The sequence below is a fragment of the Lepisosteus platostomus genome, chromosome 7 (assembly GCF_059453375.1).
Source record: "Lepisosteus platostomus isolate fLepPlt1 chromosome 7, fLepPlt1.hap1, whole genome shotgun sequence".
In the NCBI taxonomy this organism is placed as follows: domain Eukaryota; kingdom Metazoa; phylum Chordata; class Actinopteri; order Semionotiformes; family Lepisosteidae; genus Lepisosteus; species Lepisosteus platostomus.
The window spans coordinates 11920547-11938898 of NC_142617.1; the positions used below are offsets into that span (position 1 = coordinate 11920547).

The 18352-nt window shown below is 38.5% G+C and overlaps 2 protein-coding genes and 1 pseudogene across 3 annotated transcripts in view; all 3 read right to left on the bottom strand.

Moving 5' to 3' along the window:
• Positions 1-979: 979 nt before the first annotated feature.
• On the bottom strand, positions 980-3787 carry LOC148658187 (high affinity choline transporter 1-like; annotated as a pseudogene). Its single transcript, XR_015940069.1, has 4 exons — positions 3766-3787; positions 2792-2980; positions 2238-2455; positions 980-2004 (listed from the first exon to the last, which is right to left on the bottom strand). The product of XR_015940069.1 is annotated as a high affinity choline transporter 1-like (transcript).
• A 254-nt stretch (positions 3788-4041) lies between these two features.
• The window catches only part of LOC148658188 (high-affinity choline transporter 1-like), a 42772-nt gene continuing 28461 nt past the window's right edge, over positions 4042-18352 (bottom strand). Inside the window, exon 5 of the mRNA XM_088639276.1 lies at positions 4042-4136. The gene's annotated coding sequence lies outside the window, so the exon portion shown is untranslated. The remainder of the gene's footprint in view (positions 4137-18352) is intronic.
• Positions 5885-13043, bottom strand: LOC148658189 (high-affinity choline transporter 1-like). Its single transcript, XM_088639274.1, has 9 exons — positions 12838-13043; positions 11479-11678; positions 11200-11313; positions 10563-10718; positions 9887-10035; positions 7919-8062; positions 7488-7641; positions 6669-6886; positions 5885-6567 (listed from the first exon to the last, which is right to left on the bottom strand). Exons 2-9 carry the CDS (start codon positions 11660-11662, stop codon positions 6094-6096), a joined length of 1593 nt encoding a protein of 530 aa, XP_088495400.1. The 5' UTR covers positions 11663-11678; positions 12838-13043; the 3' UTR covers positions 5885-6093.

Genomic DNA, 18352 nt, shown 5'->3' on the forward strand with positions numbered 1-18352 from the left:
ATGCCTTTGAAACCTAAAACTCCAGCCACCCATCTTTCAGATTCACTGTTAATGAACAGTCACTACCCAGTGAATACCACAAGTTCTTCTAGACACCTTCCAGGCTCAAGTGTCTTCCAGGCAATGTTGCTGAATGACTGCTTATTTATCCATCTACTGTTTCTTTCAATTCAGGTTTGCTTATGTGGAGTCCATCCTAGCAAGCAAGGGCACAAGTTAACAAGCCCATCACAGGGCAGACAGCTTGTTTATGATAATCTGAATAAAGCTAACCATCAGTAAATTCTATACAGTATATTATATATCCATGACCCTGAATTGGAAGACGAGGTTAGAAAATGGATGGGTGGATGTGAAAAGTAAGAATGCATACTCAACCAGGCCAGGGATGGTAGAAAACACCAAATCTCTTCATATTTGAGCACACATGTGCTGTAAGTGAGAAATAGGAAGCAAATGCTCTGAGCATCGTGTCAAACAGCCACATCCAAATGTTCAAAATGATCCAGACAGAATGTTTCTGTTCTCAAGCCCACCTATTCTGGGTTCAACAAGCCATGTTGCACTGGTTTAAAACAATAATTTGAACACAGACTGCTTTCCGGCAAAGAGGAACAGCCTGCTTGACTTGCTTCACTGTATACCCACATACAAGACACGTTTGGAATGCTTCAGAGAAGTTACTGCGTTGTACATCAGGAATATTTTTCATCTTATTGTGACTATGTTTACAACAATGGATACCGTATTCTGAATACCAAGTGTTAGAAAACTAGTGCGCATGGAAACCCAGTTAGAGATTCTTCATGTCCAGTTTATCAAAACACAATTCTGAAATTTACTACAAGCAGTAATAAAAAATATATCTTCAACGCTCAGCTGAACTTTAATCGGTAGCTGGAGGAACTGCACCATTTGAATAATGATTACAACTATTGTTTCCTCTCTCATTCAGATTTTAATCCAATTTTTTAAAGTTATTTCTGTACTTTTTATTTTCAGTATTATAAAGTGTTAGATATTTGTGCCAGGCTTCTGTGTAAACAGTAGGCTGGTGAGGCATGAGCACATGAAAATAACAAAGGACCTCTGAACCCATCAAACAACAACCCAATATCACCTATCACTATGAGTCCCTTTAACCCTAACTCTAACCCCTTTGAAAAATGTGACTCTCAGCCCTTCACCAATTAACTAATTATACAATCAATGCACCACTCGTTAACTTACACATACTGTATACAGGCATTAGAGGCCTTAAGAACCTCTTGTGACAGATCAGCTGAAACTACAGTACTATTCTTACTACAGCTGGTCTGCTACAACATTGTTCAATCAAAATGCTGGAACCTTCAAAACATTTTTTATGAACTAGTAGTGACCTACTGTATGTAGACGTAAACGTGATGTATTATCTGTGTCTTCCATGAAGAAGTGTGCATTATTGGTGTATTCTAACTCAAGCAGAGCCCTCTTTACTGATGATGGGAGAAGGCTGACAATTGTGAAGAATGCTCTCTTCTGTTAATTCATTCAGTGCCACATCTTTCAGTGTGATGCTGCTCTTTTCCTTGACATTAAAGATATCCCACTTTTCCTTTAGGAGCCCTTTGTTAAAAAGAAAGGATGCCAGGTGGGAAACTATCACAATGCTGAAAAAGGAGATCAGCATGGAGATGGTTTTAAAGGGGAATACTGCACATAGACACCATCCACAAGCCTGCAGCCAGGGAAGTGAATCACAGGGGCAATGTTCAAGATGGGTTCCCCGGCTAGACACCTCAGCGTCAGTCCCAACACAAATCCCACGCAGGCACCATAACCATTTGACTTGGGAACAAAGAGAATGCAGAGAAGCTGGGCACAAACCACAGTATACATCATATCTCCACTGAGCAGCCAAAACACAAAGACAGAGTTGGTTGTCATTGCCAGACTCATTCCAATTGACCCAAAAAGAAGAACTGAAAACTTCACCACCCACATTATTTCGTTTTCAGATGCCTATGAAGGGGAGGAGAAGATATTTTTATCATGAGATCAACAATAATCTATAATACTTAAATGGAACACTTCTATGAATTAAACAAGTTATATGTCAGCAACAGAATGGGACATCATTGGAATGGTGTGAATATTTTAGAAGGCACTGCATCTCTAGATGGAGTGTTTTAAGTTACTACAGTAATTTTATAAAATGTTACTTGCTAAATCCGATCTATTCAACTGTTCCTCACTTTTTTTCTCAAGATGTTCTTGTAGATGTTTCGTGCAAACAGGGAGGCAGAGGAAAGCAAGGCCGAGTCTATGGATGACATCACTGCTGCAGCAATAGCCCCAATGCCTACGATGGAAATGTAGGAAGGACAGAGATGCTGCAGGGTAATGGGGAAAATCATACCAGCTTGTTTGCGGTCGTATGGCGTGGGCAAACCATAACTGGTCAGGTTCCAGTCTGAAACAGCAGTGATACCGTAAAAAACTCACATTGTCCTCAAGAAGAACCTGACTTTATTGAACAGTAATTGACACTATTGACTCCATCAACGCGTCTAGTTTTATTACCCTGAGATCACACCATTAGGTCATTAGGTCATTTATTACCCTGAGATCACACCATTAGGTCACCATAAGTGTCATTCAGTCTATATAAGGTTTTCATCATCAATTATAATTAAAATGTCTAACCTTAATTATAAGATACAAGTTTATTTTCTTCAGAAAGGAAATTAAGTTATAATGTTCTAATTAATTTGTATCAAGACATAACAAGCAAAAAAGGATTTCTGACCTGTTGAAGCTGCTACAGCCCCAATAATCACAGAAGGAATGCGTAAGACAAAGCAGAAGATTGATCCAACATAGCATGTGACCTGTGCCTGAGTGGTAGAAGCTACTGCCAAGATCCTTTGATAAAAGGCTTGGTAACATATTCCTCCCAAAGTCCGGAAAAGAATTGAAACTGTCAACGATTGAGTAACTATATTAATGGGCTTGGAAAAACAAGCTAAACTTTGCACTGACAAGGTAAACATCTTATTTTACAGGTAACAAAATCAAGACAATCAAGAATTCTCACACCAATAGAGTATATAATCACTTGGAATGGATGATTCATCTGTCTATCTGACATTACCATTAGCAATCTAATGCCATCTCTCCAATTCTGTCGGCTCAATTTTCCCTATCCAGGGAGACTGGTAGAGTTCATTCTGTGCTGTGTATGCAATGTCAGTAGATGCTGGGCTCAGAAGAGTAAATGGGACACAAAGCCACTGGAATTGGTAAGAAGAAAAAAATTCAACAAAGCAGAGATTTAAGATGACACCCCCTCCAAAAACTTACAACACATTTTTTAAATTAGTTGTTATCACTCTGTGTAGTTAGATTTACTTAGATCATTTGTCCAGAGGGACTGATCACAGTACATTAGCATATGCTTTTGAAAAAAGATCAGTATCACTGCTGAAAGACTGCTGTTAATTTACCAGCCTCATTTGGCTACATGGACGGCTAAGGTAATTATCAATTTGATGTCACTGACTTTCACATCAAAGACCTTTAAAACTTAAATATATATAAATTGAATACAGTATATCCTACTAAGAAGTACTATGCACTGAAACATACTTATGCAAATAAAACTTGAAGAAGGATAAAAACTAAATAATACATTTTCATGTAGGGAAACAATATATGTCACTGAAATGATTTTCCCCCCTTGTTATGAATGAAGGTTCCATCAAAAATAAAACTGTGTCATACCGTAAGACTGCTCTGCTCCCATGTTTATGAAAATGAATGTATTGTGAAGTAAAGCATTTGCTAGAATCACTAGGACAATTAAAATTTGTGGTCCCTTATTCAATAACAAACACAATAATACCCAAACCTTTTTGTCAGTATCCATAACTGGTTTGTTCTAAACAATAAAAATCTGATCTCATTTGATGGTATATCTCCTTTCAAAGGATATGAAAATAATCAAAAAGTAGAGTCTTACCAAATATCTGGTGGTCTTTATTTAGAAAGAAAAGCAACCGCACAATACCTTGAGCTTTTTGGTCAGTATTCTTACTTCTGGTTCAGTTTTGGCAGGGCGTAAGGAGGTTAATTATATTTAGCAAAAGTTGCTCCTTGAAAACAAAATGAGCATTAGCAAATGTGCCAAACTTTTCCTCTTACAATGAAAGATTATTTTTTCTAACAGTCAGCATTACTCAGCTCTTGAAAAGCTATAGTATAATTAAGTACTTCTTTTGGCTCAGGAGACTGCATTACTACAGTAACTGGGTCGAAAGTTGTAAGCATTTGGTTTTTACTGTCTTGCATTTATGAACTAAAGTCGTATTGTCTTCTAAAGTTCTCTTACTGCACAATGTTCATTTCAAAACCTCAAACTCTCCTATCAGAACTTTTCATTTAAGTACAAGCCATGACCTGAGTGTCTGGATATTTTTCTATGCTTATAATGAAGAACCACCAATTGTTCACAAGAATTAACAAATAAGAAATTACAAATGTGTATAACAGCTTGGTGAGACATCTTTCCTGAGCCATGCTCACTGCTATCCAATTACACATAACCTTTTATTATTATAACCTTATTTTATTAGATAAAAAATCTGAGTTGGGTGTAAGAATATTGCATTAACCTCTCCACTACAAGTGAATGTCTTGTAAAGTGTTTATTCAAATATTACAAGGTTCCAATTAATTTTCAGTAAGTTCCCTATTGTCAGAAAACATCAGTGTTTTTATGTAGCCAAATGTGTGGAAATTTGGCTACAAAACACACACAAAACAATAAAATGCGCTACATTTTCAGAAATACTTCTAAAAAACAAAAAGAACCTCATTAAGAAAGCAACACATTTCTTCAAACATAAGCAAAATGCTACATTGTACCTTGCATAGGCTAAAACCTATTTTCTGTTCATGGATTTGCTCTGATTTGTTTTGTATAGAGTATTTCTAAACGTCACACCCGAAGAAGGCTTCACAGCCAAAATGTTGTGTTTTCTCTCTTCTCTTTTCAGCATGGAATAAACCTATTACTTGTTCCTTTGCAAACTGCGCATGCTGACGCAGCTACCCATCTTAGATACACTATATCACATAACCAGTTAATCTTTAAACTCTGTAGTTAAACCGACATACACTTACAGTACAATCAGTACCAGATGAGACTTTTTCTCATGAAGTTGGGCAATAGAAAACTGTAAAACCAAATTTTCTTTACTCTCACATACAGTATTCTGCTTAATCCATCTTGAGCCACAAATTTCCTGCTGAGATTAAATTCTTTTATGGTAGAAGACAGTGCAAAGATACTGAATGAAGGTTGGAGAGAAATGAACTTCTAATGAACAGAGCCCCCTGCTGGTTTCCTAATCTGGGTTTAGAGTAATTAAAAACACAATCAAAATTCAGTTCATAGAAAAGGAATTTATGGATGCAAAAAACAGAAAGACAGTGAAAAAAACTCAACATGATCACACTAGGAAGCATTAAAAACACCACAAATGAGTATTTTAACCAGTAGTACTTGTAACATTTTTAAATTCTCTCACTACATTTGTTTTCCAAATAATTCACATTTTCTTACACCGAATAGGAAAACCAAATGCATGCTAAAATTAATGACTTGTTCCAGAGTTCTACACCATCAAACACCAAAAACAAAAAAATAATTTGGAAAACACATTTTAAAAGAAACAACGTCACGCAAAGATTTAGAATGGTGAGAATTTAGGAAATACACATAGATGGGACTGCTGCAAGAAACTGAACTTCATACATCCTGCTATTAAGGGTTGGTTTATGAATACATTAACAACCATAACAGAACACTCAATAGTTAAGTAATTACCATAATCCATAATGTTTAATTTAGACTGAAGATATAAATCATGTCAGTCTTAAAGTACTGTATAAACTGACATTACATGCTATTGGTTCCAACCCTCATTAGTTGCATTCCTAATAGTTCTCAGTATATATATACAGTATATATATTGTACAAGTCTTCTAGGATTCCTTTTCAACAGGTGAGTCCTCATTAACTGCTAGTTTATCATCTAAACACGTTTCCTAATAGTGTGATCTTCTGAGAATTTCATCATTGTGCTTTTTGACTTGAAATACGTCCCACCTTTCTGGAAGAAGACCTCTGTTGAACAGCACTGATGCCAGGAAGGAACCAAGCATGATGGTGATTAAAGAAAGCAGCATTGCCAGGGTTCTGAATGGAAAATATTGGACATAGACCCCGTCAATGAGTCTACAGTAAGGGAAATGAATCACTGGTGGGATGCCGAGTACGGGCTCCCCTCCTAATAACCTTAGCACTGCGCCCACAACAAAGCCTGCAGCAGCACCATAACTATTAGTACTGGGGAAATACAGAACACAGATGAGCTGAGAGAAAAGCACAGTGTAAGTCACATCTCCACTTATCAGCCAGAATCCATAGACAGTGTCCGCTGTGACGGCGAGGCCTGTTCCGCACAACCCAACGACGAGCACAGAAACTCTCACCACCCACACCACTTCGTTCTCAGAAGCCTGGAGGTATAACATTGAAACAACAAAACAAATGAGTAAAATACTCATGTGTGACACCAATACAAACTGTCCTTATGTTTATCGCAGGTAACAAGGCTCACCGTTTTTCTCAAGATGTTCTTGTAGATGTTTCGTGCGAACAGGGAGGCAGAAGACAGCATGGCAGAGTCCACTGAAGACATCACCGCTGCTGCGATGGCCCCGATACCAGCGATGGAGATGAAGGGTGGACAGAGGTGTTGCAGCGAGATGGGGAGAATCTTAGCAGCTTCACCTCTCTCAAATGGTGTGGGTAAGCCATAGCTCGTCTGGTTCCAGTCTGAAACAGAGCCGTAAAATGAGGCTAGAGGTGATTTTACAATGAGTTTTAACATGTATAAAAAACATTGCTGCAGTACATGAAATAAAACATAATGCTAAAGATGAATGTTAATTCACAATACTGTAGTTCAAAAGTATTGACTGTTCATTTAACTAGTACGGAAGGCTTGTATAATAGTGCTTATAGCATCACTGTTGATAGAGGAACAACAATACATCCTGGAACATCTAAGGTGTAACATTAGTTTTAGTCATTAGTACTCATGCTGAAATCATGACTTTCAAATGTTCCTGGTTGCAAAGCAATACTGTTTACAATGACACAATAAGTAATTCAGGATTATAAAATGTTCCATTTGCTATTGATATAGTATACTTTCACTTTCACAGAGTCTTTCACAAATTGTAGATTATTTCTTTACTTATGAAATTAAGAATAAAATATGAAAAAACTGCATTGCTAGGCCTATTAATAGATAAGAGCATTTGAGTAGGTCTCCGTTTACTTAAAGCAACCCAGCATTAAAAACTAAAGAAGGTGAAATCCCAAACAAATACGTGAATGGAATTAAAGTTAAAAATGCAGGTGTGTAATACACCCGTTGACACTGCTGTAGCTCCAATAAGCACAGAGGGGACAGCCAAGATGACAGAAAAGATGGCTGCAGCAAAGCAAGTAACTTGGGTTTGGCAGGGAGATGCAGCAGACAGCACTCTCTGGTAGAACGCTTGATAGCAAACTCCTCCTAGAGCCTGAAGTTAATATGAAATAGTAAAAAGACAACAAAACAGGTCAGCATGCCAGCTACACTGTAGTGGAAACTGTTTACAAACTATAGCATAATACTTTGTCTGAAACAAGCAGTTTTACAACACACCATTGACTAATATTAATAGGGAAAATAATAAAAAGGAAGATACAAGGCCTTCTTTACAGGACATTAGTTAGATTTACAACGGTCAATGGCATTTATGACTAATATTGACATAGAGGCTTTGGTAGGTGAGTTTCTCATGGCATAAAACTTACAAAAATCAGAAGATCATCTATCCATTTGCCCGCATCACTCAGCTCTAGTTTCCCAATCCAGGGAGCTTGAAACAGTTCATGAACGGCTGTAAATCTGATATCTGTGGATGCTGGATTCCTCATTACAAATGGGATACAAAGCCCCTGTGATTAAAAGAGCACAAACCTTTGAAGGAATCAGCATCTTTAATTTATATATTTATTTTTGTTGATTTAATAAACACAGTGATATATTAGTAGTTTTTTTGCTAGAAGTACTGTATGCTGCAGTGCATTTATTATCCTACAAAAAAATGTTAATTATTTTTTTCTAAAAAGCAAAATGCAAGTACCTTTTTTCTTAGTGTTGCACAGATACTGAATTAATAATGTACAAAGTCCATATTACATACTGTACATAAAAGGTACTGTGGCACAGTGAGAAGCAGAGTTTATTTTGCTGTGCTCAATGCATTCTGGAAAACAGCATGACTGTCCAGCCTTGTTCTTGTGTCTTACCTAGCCCATTTGGATTTTAGTAGTTAACCATTTGAGGATCTTATTTATCTGTTTCGTGATACAGATTGGCTCCACCAATGTTGCTACAGTATGCAACTTCTTTCAGATTTCCACAATTCCATGTATCCAAATTAGCTACAGTAGACCTCTAACAGACTCTTTAGGCTTTGGTTATATTCCTTACCTCTTGGCTTTCCTAACAAAGCACCTTGCTCACAGTGTGTCACTAGAGACACAAGTCACTAGATGGTGCCAAGAAACCATGGTTTCCAAAATTACCCTGAATACCTACAACATCATCAGCTGTTGAACCAAGTAAACAGGGGCTGACAGCAGCCACAGTAAAGCCAGAATTGTCAGGATTTAGATCTATTCTGGTCAAATCTATAACACAAAGTATTAAACCATTAAAAAGTATTATAAAGTATTAAACTGTCTGAGTGGAAGTTTAAAATACAGAATCTCAATTCAATGGAATTCTGCCTAAGAGTGCTGGAGGCTTGTACAGTTGTTAGAGACACTTGCTTAGCTATGTAAGCAATCAAAGTCACGTCACAACTTTTCAACTGGTAGTTCATTCCTGTAGTACTAGGTAGTTTTTAGACAATTTTATTGGATCTCAGAATCAACCAAATTAGTATGTCTGAAATAAAGGTAAGAGATAAAAGCACAAATTCAAACTACTGAACTGGTACTTTGACCAAATAATACTTGATGTTGCTTTTTGTAGTAAGAAACTACTTAATCTTTATTATGGATATCTCTTTGTGTCACTCTGGACTTGTGGTATACATGGAGATGGACAGCAGTTTCTCTGTGGCTAGCAGAGCCTTGCAGCACTGGGTCCCTAGGTTCAATTCTGGACCTGGGGTGCTATCTGCATGGAGTTTGAATGTTCTCCCTGGTTCACATACTGTAGCTTTCCTCCCACAGTCTGAGGACATACAGGTTGGTTAACTGGCTTCTGAAAGGAATTGGCCCTGTTGCTAGTGTGTGTGTGTGTGTGTGTGTGTGTGTGTGTGTGTGTGTGTGTGTGTGTGTGTGTGTGTGTGTGTGTGTGTGTGTGTGTGTGTGTGTGTCCTGCAATAAACTGGCATCCCTTTTGGCCATTATTTGCCAAGATGGGCTCTTGCTCTCCAGTGACCCTGAATGTGATGTAGCAGTTACACAATGGGTGGATAGATGGATTAACGGAAGACTGTGGTACCATATAAAGGCTTCATTTCTGAATAAAAACACACAAAGACAATTTGATAACCTGCCATTAAAGACAGAAACTCTGGGCTCCTCTTGTGAATTCTACATAAACTTTGATCAATCATAGTCATTGCGTTGTTTGTAGAAATACCATAAATATGTAAAAGCAAAGTATTAATGTATCATTTGCACTTCCTAAATAAAAGTGTCTTTGGACTAGAACTGCACCACATGTATATAAAACATTATAAGAAAAAAATAGTGTTCACTTACCAGACTGATTAGCATGGCAGTTAGCTGAATTACATCTGTGTATGCTACCGAGTACAGGCCTCCCAACAGTGTATATACTATGGCCACTAAAGCCGAGATTAGGATTGAGTGAACGGAAGACATGTCCAGTATAACACTCATTGTTCCTCCTGTAACAGATTATTAAAACAAAATGCCCATGACACACACAAGTACTGTAAACATCTCCTTCCTGGAGGATGGATGTTGGCCCTCAGATTTACATACATTTTTAATCTGAAAAAATGTTAATTGTCATTTCTTCTCACATAAAAAAGGCTGCCTCTGGCAAACAGCCGTCTAGGTATTCTGACTACAATATGTGCAAAACTGCACTGTTGATGCCAAAGAAAAATAAATTGTCCTCATTATGTTAAGAATGCGACAATTATTTTGATTTCTCATTCTTGCAGTATAACAGCCCTTTTATTGGCTTTTTCATCTAACTGCTTTGAAATAATGCTCTTTAAAAATTGTTAACGACTAGTGTCTTACATTGTTGAAAAGGAGAACATAAGAGACAGCTGAATGGAAATCACACGTTTTGATTCATAACTGTATTTTACATGTTATGAAGTGGTTTTAGTTGAATTTTTTATATTATATATAAAAATAACACATTCTTTTGTTTACAAAGAGAAGTTGAGCTTTTACTTACCTAAAGCGCTTAGAACGCAAGCCACCCATAATACATCTCCAATGAAAACAGGTATTAGAAGAAAACTTGTGAGTGTGTTTCCATATTTTTGTTGAAATGGATCCATCATTGTCACATACTGTTTGGATCTCATTGGCTTGGCAAAGAAAATCCCACCTAATTTGAAAAAGTGGTACTGAAATGTTTTATGGTGTAAAGCCATACAGGTAATGTGACAATCTCTTTCACTTTATCACCCATATTGTGTAAGGTATTTCGCTGAGAGTATACAGTAGTACAAGGTGTCCAACCCTGGTCCTAAAGAGCCACCATCCAGTAAGTCTTATAGATCACTGTTAAATCATCAATTTGTGAAGACTTGGTATACATGTGAGTTTTGATCAATTTTGAAAATTAATTCAGTAAATGAATAGGTTCTGTTAAGTCAGGTTGTCCTTGAACAGAACAGGGTTTTAGTAGTTACATATCAAATGACCTTTACACTAATTTGCCAAACAATTGCCTGCTTCAATACAATAAATGATTGACAGATTTAGGGTTTATAAAATCTGATCAATTGTGATCTCTAGGATAGCTGATGGCCCTGATATAGAGCCATCAAGCAGCTGTCTTCTCCACTAATGGGACATTTACTCACCAACAACAAAGTTGATCACATATGCCAGAGGTCCCAGTGCCCAGATCAAGCCCTGTGTAGGAACATAAACTGCTTCTGCTGTCCCCAAGATATAGCCTCCTCCAACCCACGTGGCTGAAAACGTACAAAAAGCACTGCTGCTAATTGGTAAACTTCATTCACTGAGGAAACATTTTGGGCCCTTGTAGGAGAAGAACAGAATCTTCCTCAAATTATCCTACTACTATTAGAATGTGTTCCAGTGTGTTACAGGCACATGAACACATCTGGGCATCTTACCAGTCATGGTAAAAATCCCAATGAAAACATTAATATTGCGACCTCCAACCATAGTGACTTCACTCCTGTTCCCTGTGCACTTCTTTTCTTCCTTTCTGGACTTTCTAGAAGCCCAGATTCCAGTTACAAGGATGACTATGTAAAACACAATGACAGCTATCAGGCCAGGAATGTTGACAGCCATCTTATCCTGCAGATTCCTGAGAAATGCACAAAAGAAAACAAAAAATATATAAACAACACAGTTTGTCATACAGATCCTCAAGTAATGTGAAAAAAAACCATACAGGTACTGTATATTTCATTCATAATATAACTACCTGATTTTTTTCCAGTATGTCACCATGAGAGACAGGTGTTATAATTCATTTTTTGTAATAGTGGGGTGTTAGTTCCTTTCATATTCTTTTTTCATTTATAAACCCTTGGATATCCGCTGTTAGAAGATCTAACTAGGTTTTGTTTAATCAACCTGATTTACCCAATTTGTGTACGTTTGGGCAAAGGAACAGTAATTCATGTATTACAGGTATGTTAATACATTGTGCATGATGCGTGCATTATAAATAAATACAAAAAATATATATAGTATATCCATAATTATCTGTATAACTATAACCTACTGTACAGTTAAAGTATATAAGCAGCGTCTACTATGGTAGCAAGTAAATATTAGACAAGTACTTGCAAGCAGCACCGTCAGGAGTAGAAATGTAGTTATTGAAAGCACTCTTATACCGGTGCCAGACCATAATCTGAGATTTCGCAATGTAGGAGTACACAACAACTCCAAAAGTTTAAGATCGTCAATCTCTCAAACAATAACAATAACAATAACAGATCTCGTTCAATTTGAATTTCAGTCCTGCAATGTTTGCTACAGGTATACGTATGACTGCTACTCTTTCACGGAACAGAAATATACTGCACAGTGGTTATCAGGCTTCAATCAGAATGGATTTTTAAATTTCGCTGAGACTGAACGCAATGACCCCTACACCTGTGTTAAATTGATCGATTCGATGCTTGACGCATCCCGACAATAAAATAGTGACTAAAAATAGGTAATATCTCCTCTGACATTATAAATACTCGTTTTGCATTTCATGTTTGTTTCACATTTTTAAATTACTTAAAAAATCATCGCCCATGATTAGCAGTAGAAAGGTCCAGTCACGATCATACCGATAACTGTTTTTAAATCGGAATAGTAACACTTCAAACGCTACTTTGAATACAAATAATTAAAATTAAATATAGTAGTTAAAATGCATGTACAGGTAGGTGCATTGGTCACTGCTAATCTTGCTGGATCTTAACTGAAAAATCTTGAATTTAAAACGCTACAGTCAAGCCTACCTTGTGGACGCGGGTTAGAATACGGGAGAGAAACAAACTCTTCAACCAAACACGTTTGGGAAGAGTCATTTAGAAACCATTCAAATGAGATTTATTAACAGTCAACGAAGACGCCCTGCTCGCATAACAGGGATGTTAGCCGCCCGGCGGAGGAAGGTCTTCATTAGCTCAGCCAGCAAGACCTCTGTTGAGCGACGCCGGAGACTTGGGCTTGCACCCATGAGGCAAAGGACAAACTGGGGCGGGAGCAGTGAGGGCACAAGCCCAGGAACCCGAGTCCATTACAATATTGATGCCAGGACCTTAGTGCAATTTGCTACGTACTTCGCCAATCCTTAGCGGTTATTCAGAAGAATATAAAAAATAAATAAGTGTCCTGTATCAGTTAAGGTACACTTTTCTCTGCCTTTTGAGATGTGCCTGGTCTTGATCCCACTTGTATTGAAACATCTCCACTTACTGTACCATCTGAACCTGTATGGAACTAATTATTTTTGTATAACAGAATGTTAAATGCATGTATAATTTATGTATCTTTATTCATTTTGTGAAAGTTTTCTCTAGCTAACAGGCTTTACCAACACATTGGAAGAAGAAGAATTGAGATCTCAAAAGATATTATTTACCTACACCCCTCACAACCCTTGTTCATCTGATTGTGATCTTGGGTTTGGTTGACAGGGACCTCTCTTGTTATACCTCTTAGCTTTTGAATGCCACACCGAAGGATGTCAGAAAGTCACCTACCCTGAGGAGATTCAAACGCAGTTTATTATGGTAATTTTTTATCTTTCCTGTAAAACACTTTGAGAAGCTACTTTTTAAAGGCACTATATAAAATAAAGTTTATTATCACATGCCTGTTTCATGCTGAGGCTCCCTGAAGACATCTATAATGAATATTTCCTCTGATAAACATGAAATGGCATTGTGAGACAGTTGTTTGCCAAGCAGGCAGTAGAAATGTTCTCAGACTCAGTTTTTTTCTATTTTTTCCACATCCAAGCTGTCAAGTTACTTCACAAGCTGTCTTCCTTGTGGAGGATCTCCAGTAGAATCAGTGCCAGTCCGGTTGAAGGAGAAGAAGACAATGAAGACATTACAGGTCTGGAGCTATTCCTTGGACTCCACCTCTTTTCCCATCTTATCATTGATAATTTTCTTTGGTATAATTATTATGAAAAGCTAAAATATAAAATAATCCTTCAAATACTTACATGTAACATGTAATACTTACCAGTACATTATTCTAATATACTGTATATAGACATATTTTTACATATGACCTGAAAGCTTCCCCATGGATTACATATATTGTACATCATATAGAAGACAAATAGTCTACAACTTAAACTCAAACATTTAGTGTGAGATGAGAGATTTACTGCACAACGGTGAAAAGGTCAAAGTGTAAAATCAAATTTTCCTTAAATCTTGCACTTGCAAGTTTGCAGTGGGATTGAATTACACTAGAAGAATGTGCAATTAAATTAAATGGAGGTTGGGGAGAAATCTTTATCTCTTGCTTTCTTGATGTGAATTAAGAACAATTAAAAACAGACAAAAATCTGTTCCTAAAAGAGGAATTTCTGGATCCCAAAAACAGAAACACAGTGAAAAGGACTAGTGATGATAAATACTAGGATGTACTGAAAAACAAACAAATTTGAGTGATTTCTACATTTGTATTTCTCTTCAGTACATTTGTTTCCAAAAGATAAGATAAGATTTATTGTCCTCTGAGGGAATTGTTTTGTGGACACACAGCACTTCTGTACATTTAAATATAATGCAGAAAAAATACAAACATTGCACATCACTCTTTTGCACATGTATAACACATAACTTTAACGCACACTTTATTAAGTGCCCGACCAGAAAAAACAAAACATTGGACTTATTATATGCCAATGCTAAGGACGCATATAGATCCACAGCCCTCCCCCCTGGCAGATCAGATCACAACCTTGTCCTGCTTACCACTATACAAGCCTATTGTCCAGCGTCAACCTGCGACCATGAGGACTGTGAGGAGATGGGCTCAGGAGGCTGTGGAGGATCTACGTGGTGCTTTGGAGGTTACCAACTGGGATGTGCTCTGTGAGCCACATGGGGACAACATAGACAATATGGTGCTCTGTGTTACTGACTACATTAACTTCTGCGTAGACAACACCATTCCCACAAAATAAGTACACTGCTTTCCCAATGACAAACCCTGGATCACCAGAGACCTGAAAGCTCTTCTGAATGACAAGAAGAGAGCCTTTAGGAGAGGGGACTGGGAAGAGGGAACTAAAGCAGAAGTTAAGAGAGAGCAAGGATGCCTACAGGAGGAAGGTAGAGGACAAACTGCAAAGGAATAGGGTGAGGGACGTATGGAGTAGCATGAGAGAGATCACTGGCTTGAAACTGGCTGGGGGCGTAACAGAGGGGAACTTGGAGATGACTAACGAGTTGAACCAGTTTTTTAACAGGTTTGATTCAGGGCCCTCTGTGGCTCAACACCCATCCCCCCATTGCCACACGCTCCCTAAGCCATTGCAGCTGCGACTGCCCAACACCTCCTCCATCCCCCCAGAATCATGGCCGCCTACAGCTACAACCAACAACAGCTACTCACCCCACCCCATCCCTAACACCTACCACTCTCCAACACCTCCCTCATTAACACCTGCAGCACTGACAGTGCTATGAGCACCATCCCCCAGGCCAGGCCGACCATCACGGCTGACCAGGTGAAAAGGGAATTGAGAAGGCTTTACCAGGGTAAGGCCACAGGCCCAGATAAGGTCTGTCCCAGAGTGAGCGGGGTGCTCCAGTAACTGTTCAACCTGACCCTGCGCTTGCAGATAGTCCATGTGCTCTGGAAGACATCATGCCTGGTCCTGGTACCAAAGAGAGGGCGCCCCTCTGTCTTCAATGACTATAGACCAGTTGTGCCTACTTCTCCTGCAGAAGTTCTCAGACGGCTCTGCAATTGTGGGATGTGTCAAGGGTGGGCAGGATGAAGAGTACAGAGGACTGGTCCGCAGCTTTGTGGAGTGGTGTGGGGAGAACCACCTGCAATCGAATGTGGCAAAGACGAAGGAACTGGTGATAGATTTCAGGAGGAAAAGGGTCCAACCTACTCCTGTCTACATCCATGGGAGTTGCGTGGAGATAGTGGGAGTGCACGTGGGAGTGCACATCGACGATAGACTGGAATGGTCTAAGAACACAGAGGCCATCTACAAGAAGGGTCAGAGTCAACTTTACTTCTTGAAGAGGCTCAGGTCCTTCAATCTGTGTGGTAAGATGCTACATATGATCTATCAGTCAGTTGTGGCGAGCACCATTTTCTACGCGGTGGTATGCTGGGGCTCTGAGATTAGAGCAGGGGATGCTAACGGGCTGAACAAGATCATCAGAAGAGCAAGCTCTGTCATTGGATCTGACCTGGACCCCCTGGAGGTAGTGGCTGAGAGCAGAATGGTGTCCAAACTAGAGGCCATCATGGACATCTTTCATCCACTCTATGACATGCTTGTGAGAATGAAGAGCACGTTCAGCAATAGGCTGATCCAACCATGGTGCGACAGGGAGCACTACAGAAGGTCATTTTTGCCATCTGCCAGAAGACTGTACAACGCATCCACTTTGTGTCTGGGCAGGGGCAACATTGACATCGACCTGTTTTTGGACTAAACAGTAAACTCTCTGCTTACATCTGGCTTATATATATATATATGTGCAATATATGCCAAGGACTTGTGCAATATATTTTAATTTATAATATGCAATACAACTTTTTGTGTACTGTTCTGGTTTGTTCCTTGTATATTCTGGAATGTGAGCAACTCTTCTTAGTGCACTTCTCACTGACAATCATAGAGAGCTTCTCCATTATACATAACAAAGGCTACAAACTCATATGGCTGCTAGGAGATTCAGCTAACATCCAATGAAAGAAATATGAACCTCATTGAAATGAAATGCAATACAGTCTGATGATTCAGAATGGCATAGGCCAGCAATATTGCAATTTTTTAATGATGCAGTTTAGACATGTTACATGAACAATTCTCCTTATTTAGAAATGTCACCTTTCATAATTTCTTCACGCAAGAGCCAACCCATTTTTTCTGTGTGTAGTGAATTGCAGAAACCTTCAGTAAACAAATCCTTTCTTTCATTCAAAAAGCAACACTGAATACACTGAGGGGGCCTTGTTGATAAGGAAAGGATATTTTTCTACACGTGAATTATCCTCAGCACTACTTCAGGACAGAGGAGTGGCTGATTATGGAAAGCTACAGTGTCTTCTGGCATTCCTTCCAGCTAAGCTCTGAATGACTTACTGTAAGTGGAACAATCAGATTTTTAATGAGGATGAGCGAACAAACTTTCCAAATCTGTTACTTCATCTGTCAATTAAAAGACATTTCATAAAGTCTGCAGGACCTCTCCAGGAGCTGGATTGCTGTACAGTCCTGCTCCAAAGCAAACATTGCCCCTGTTTTTCTGAAAGAAACTGTCACCTTTTGTAGGTGAACTGATCGTCTAGTAGGAGACAAGATATTAGTGAAAAACAGCCCTTGAGCCCATTTCTTGCTGGGATAGACTCTGGCACGTCATGACCCTGGATTGGAAGAAGCAGTTAGAAAATGGATGGATGGATTGTTCAATAAAGTAAACTTCACCTGGTAATTGTCATTAATTAAATGATGTAAAGAAAAACAAATTGTTTTGATGTATTACAGCGGCTTTTGTGGCTGCATGGTTAGAAGAAACTTTGCAATATACTGTATGTAGTTTAATTTGGATCTTCCGACATTATTATAAAATGGTTAATCTGAGAACAAGATAACCGTCCCTGTTAAAAGTGATGTAATGTGTTATTTTGTAACTACTGCTGTGTGCTGAATTTACTGAAAGACCAAATGATCGATCATTCATTAAACTCTTTAAACTCATATTAATTTCCTACACGAATGTAAGAATTCTTCTGCCAGCTCTTCTTGCAGCACATGCGTTTGAAACCTAAAACTCCAGCCACCCATCTTTCAGATTCACTGTTAATGAACAGTCACTACCCAGTGAATACCACAAGTTCTTCTAGACACCTTCCAGGCTCAAGTGTCTTCCAGGCAATATTGCTGAATGACTGCTTATTTATCCATCTACTGTTTCTTTCAATTCAGGTTTGTATATGTGGAGTCCATCCTAGCAAGCAAGGGCACAAGTTAACAAGCCCATCACAGGGCAGACAGCTTGTTTATGATAATCTGAATAAAGCTAACCATCAGTAAATTCTATACAGTATATTATATATCCATGACCCTGAATTGGAAGACGAGGTTAGAAAATGGATGGGTGGATGGGAAAAGTAAGAATGCATAGCCAACCAGGCCAGGGATGGTAGAAAACACCAAATCTCTTCATATTTGAGCACACATGTGCTGTAAGTGAGAAATAGGAAGCAAATGCTCTGAGCATCATGTCAAACAGCCACATCCAAATGTTCAAAATGATC

Excerpts from the sequence above, each read along its gene's own strand:
- LOC148658189 (XM_088639274.1), bottom strand. The coding sequence starts at position 11,662 with ATGGCTGTCAACATTCCTGGCCTGATAGCTGTCATTGTGTTTTACATA. Across the intron at positions 10,719-11,199 it reads TGTGATCAACTTTGTTGTTG|GTGGGATTTTCTTTGCCAAG; the intron begins GTGAGTAAATGT and ends TTTTCAAATTAG. Across the intron at positions 6,568-6,668 it reads AGAACATCTTGAGAAAAACG|GCTTCTGAGAACGAAGTGGT; the intron begins GTGAGCCTTGTT and ends TTATACCTCCAG.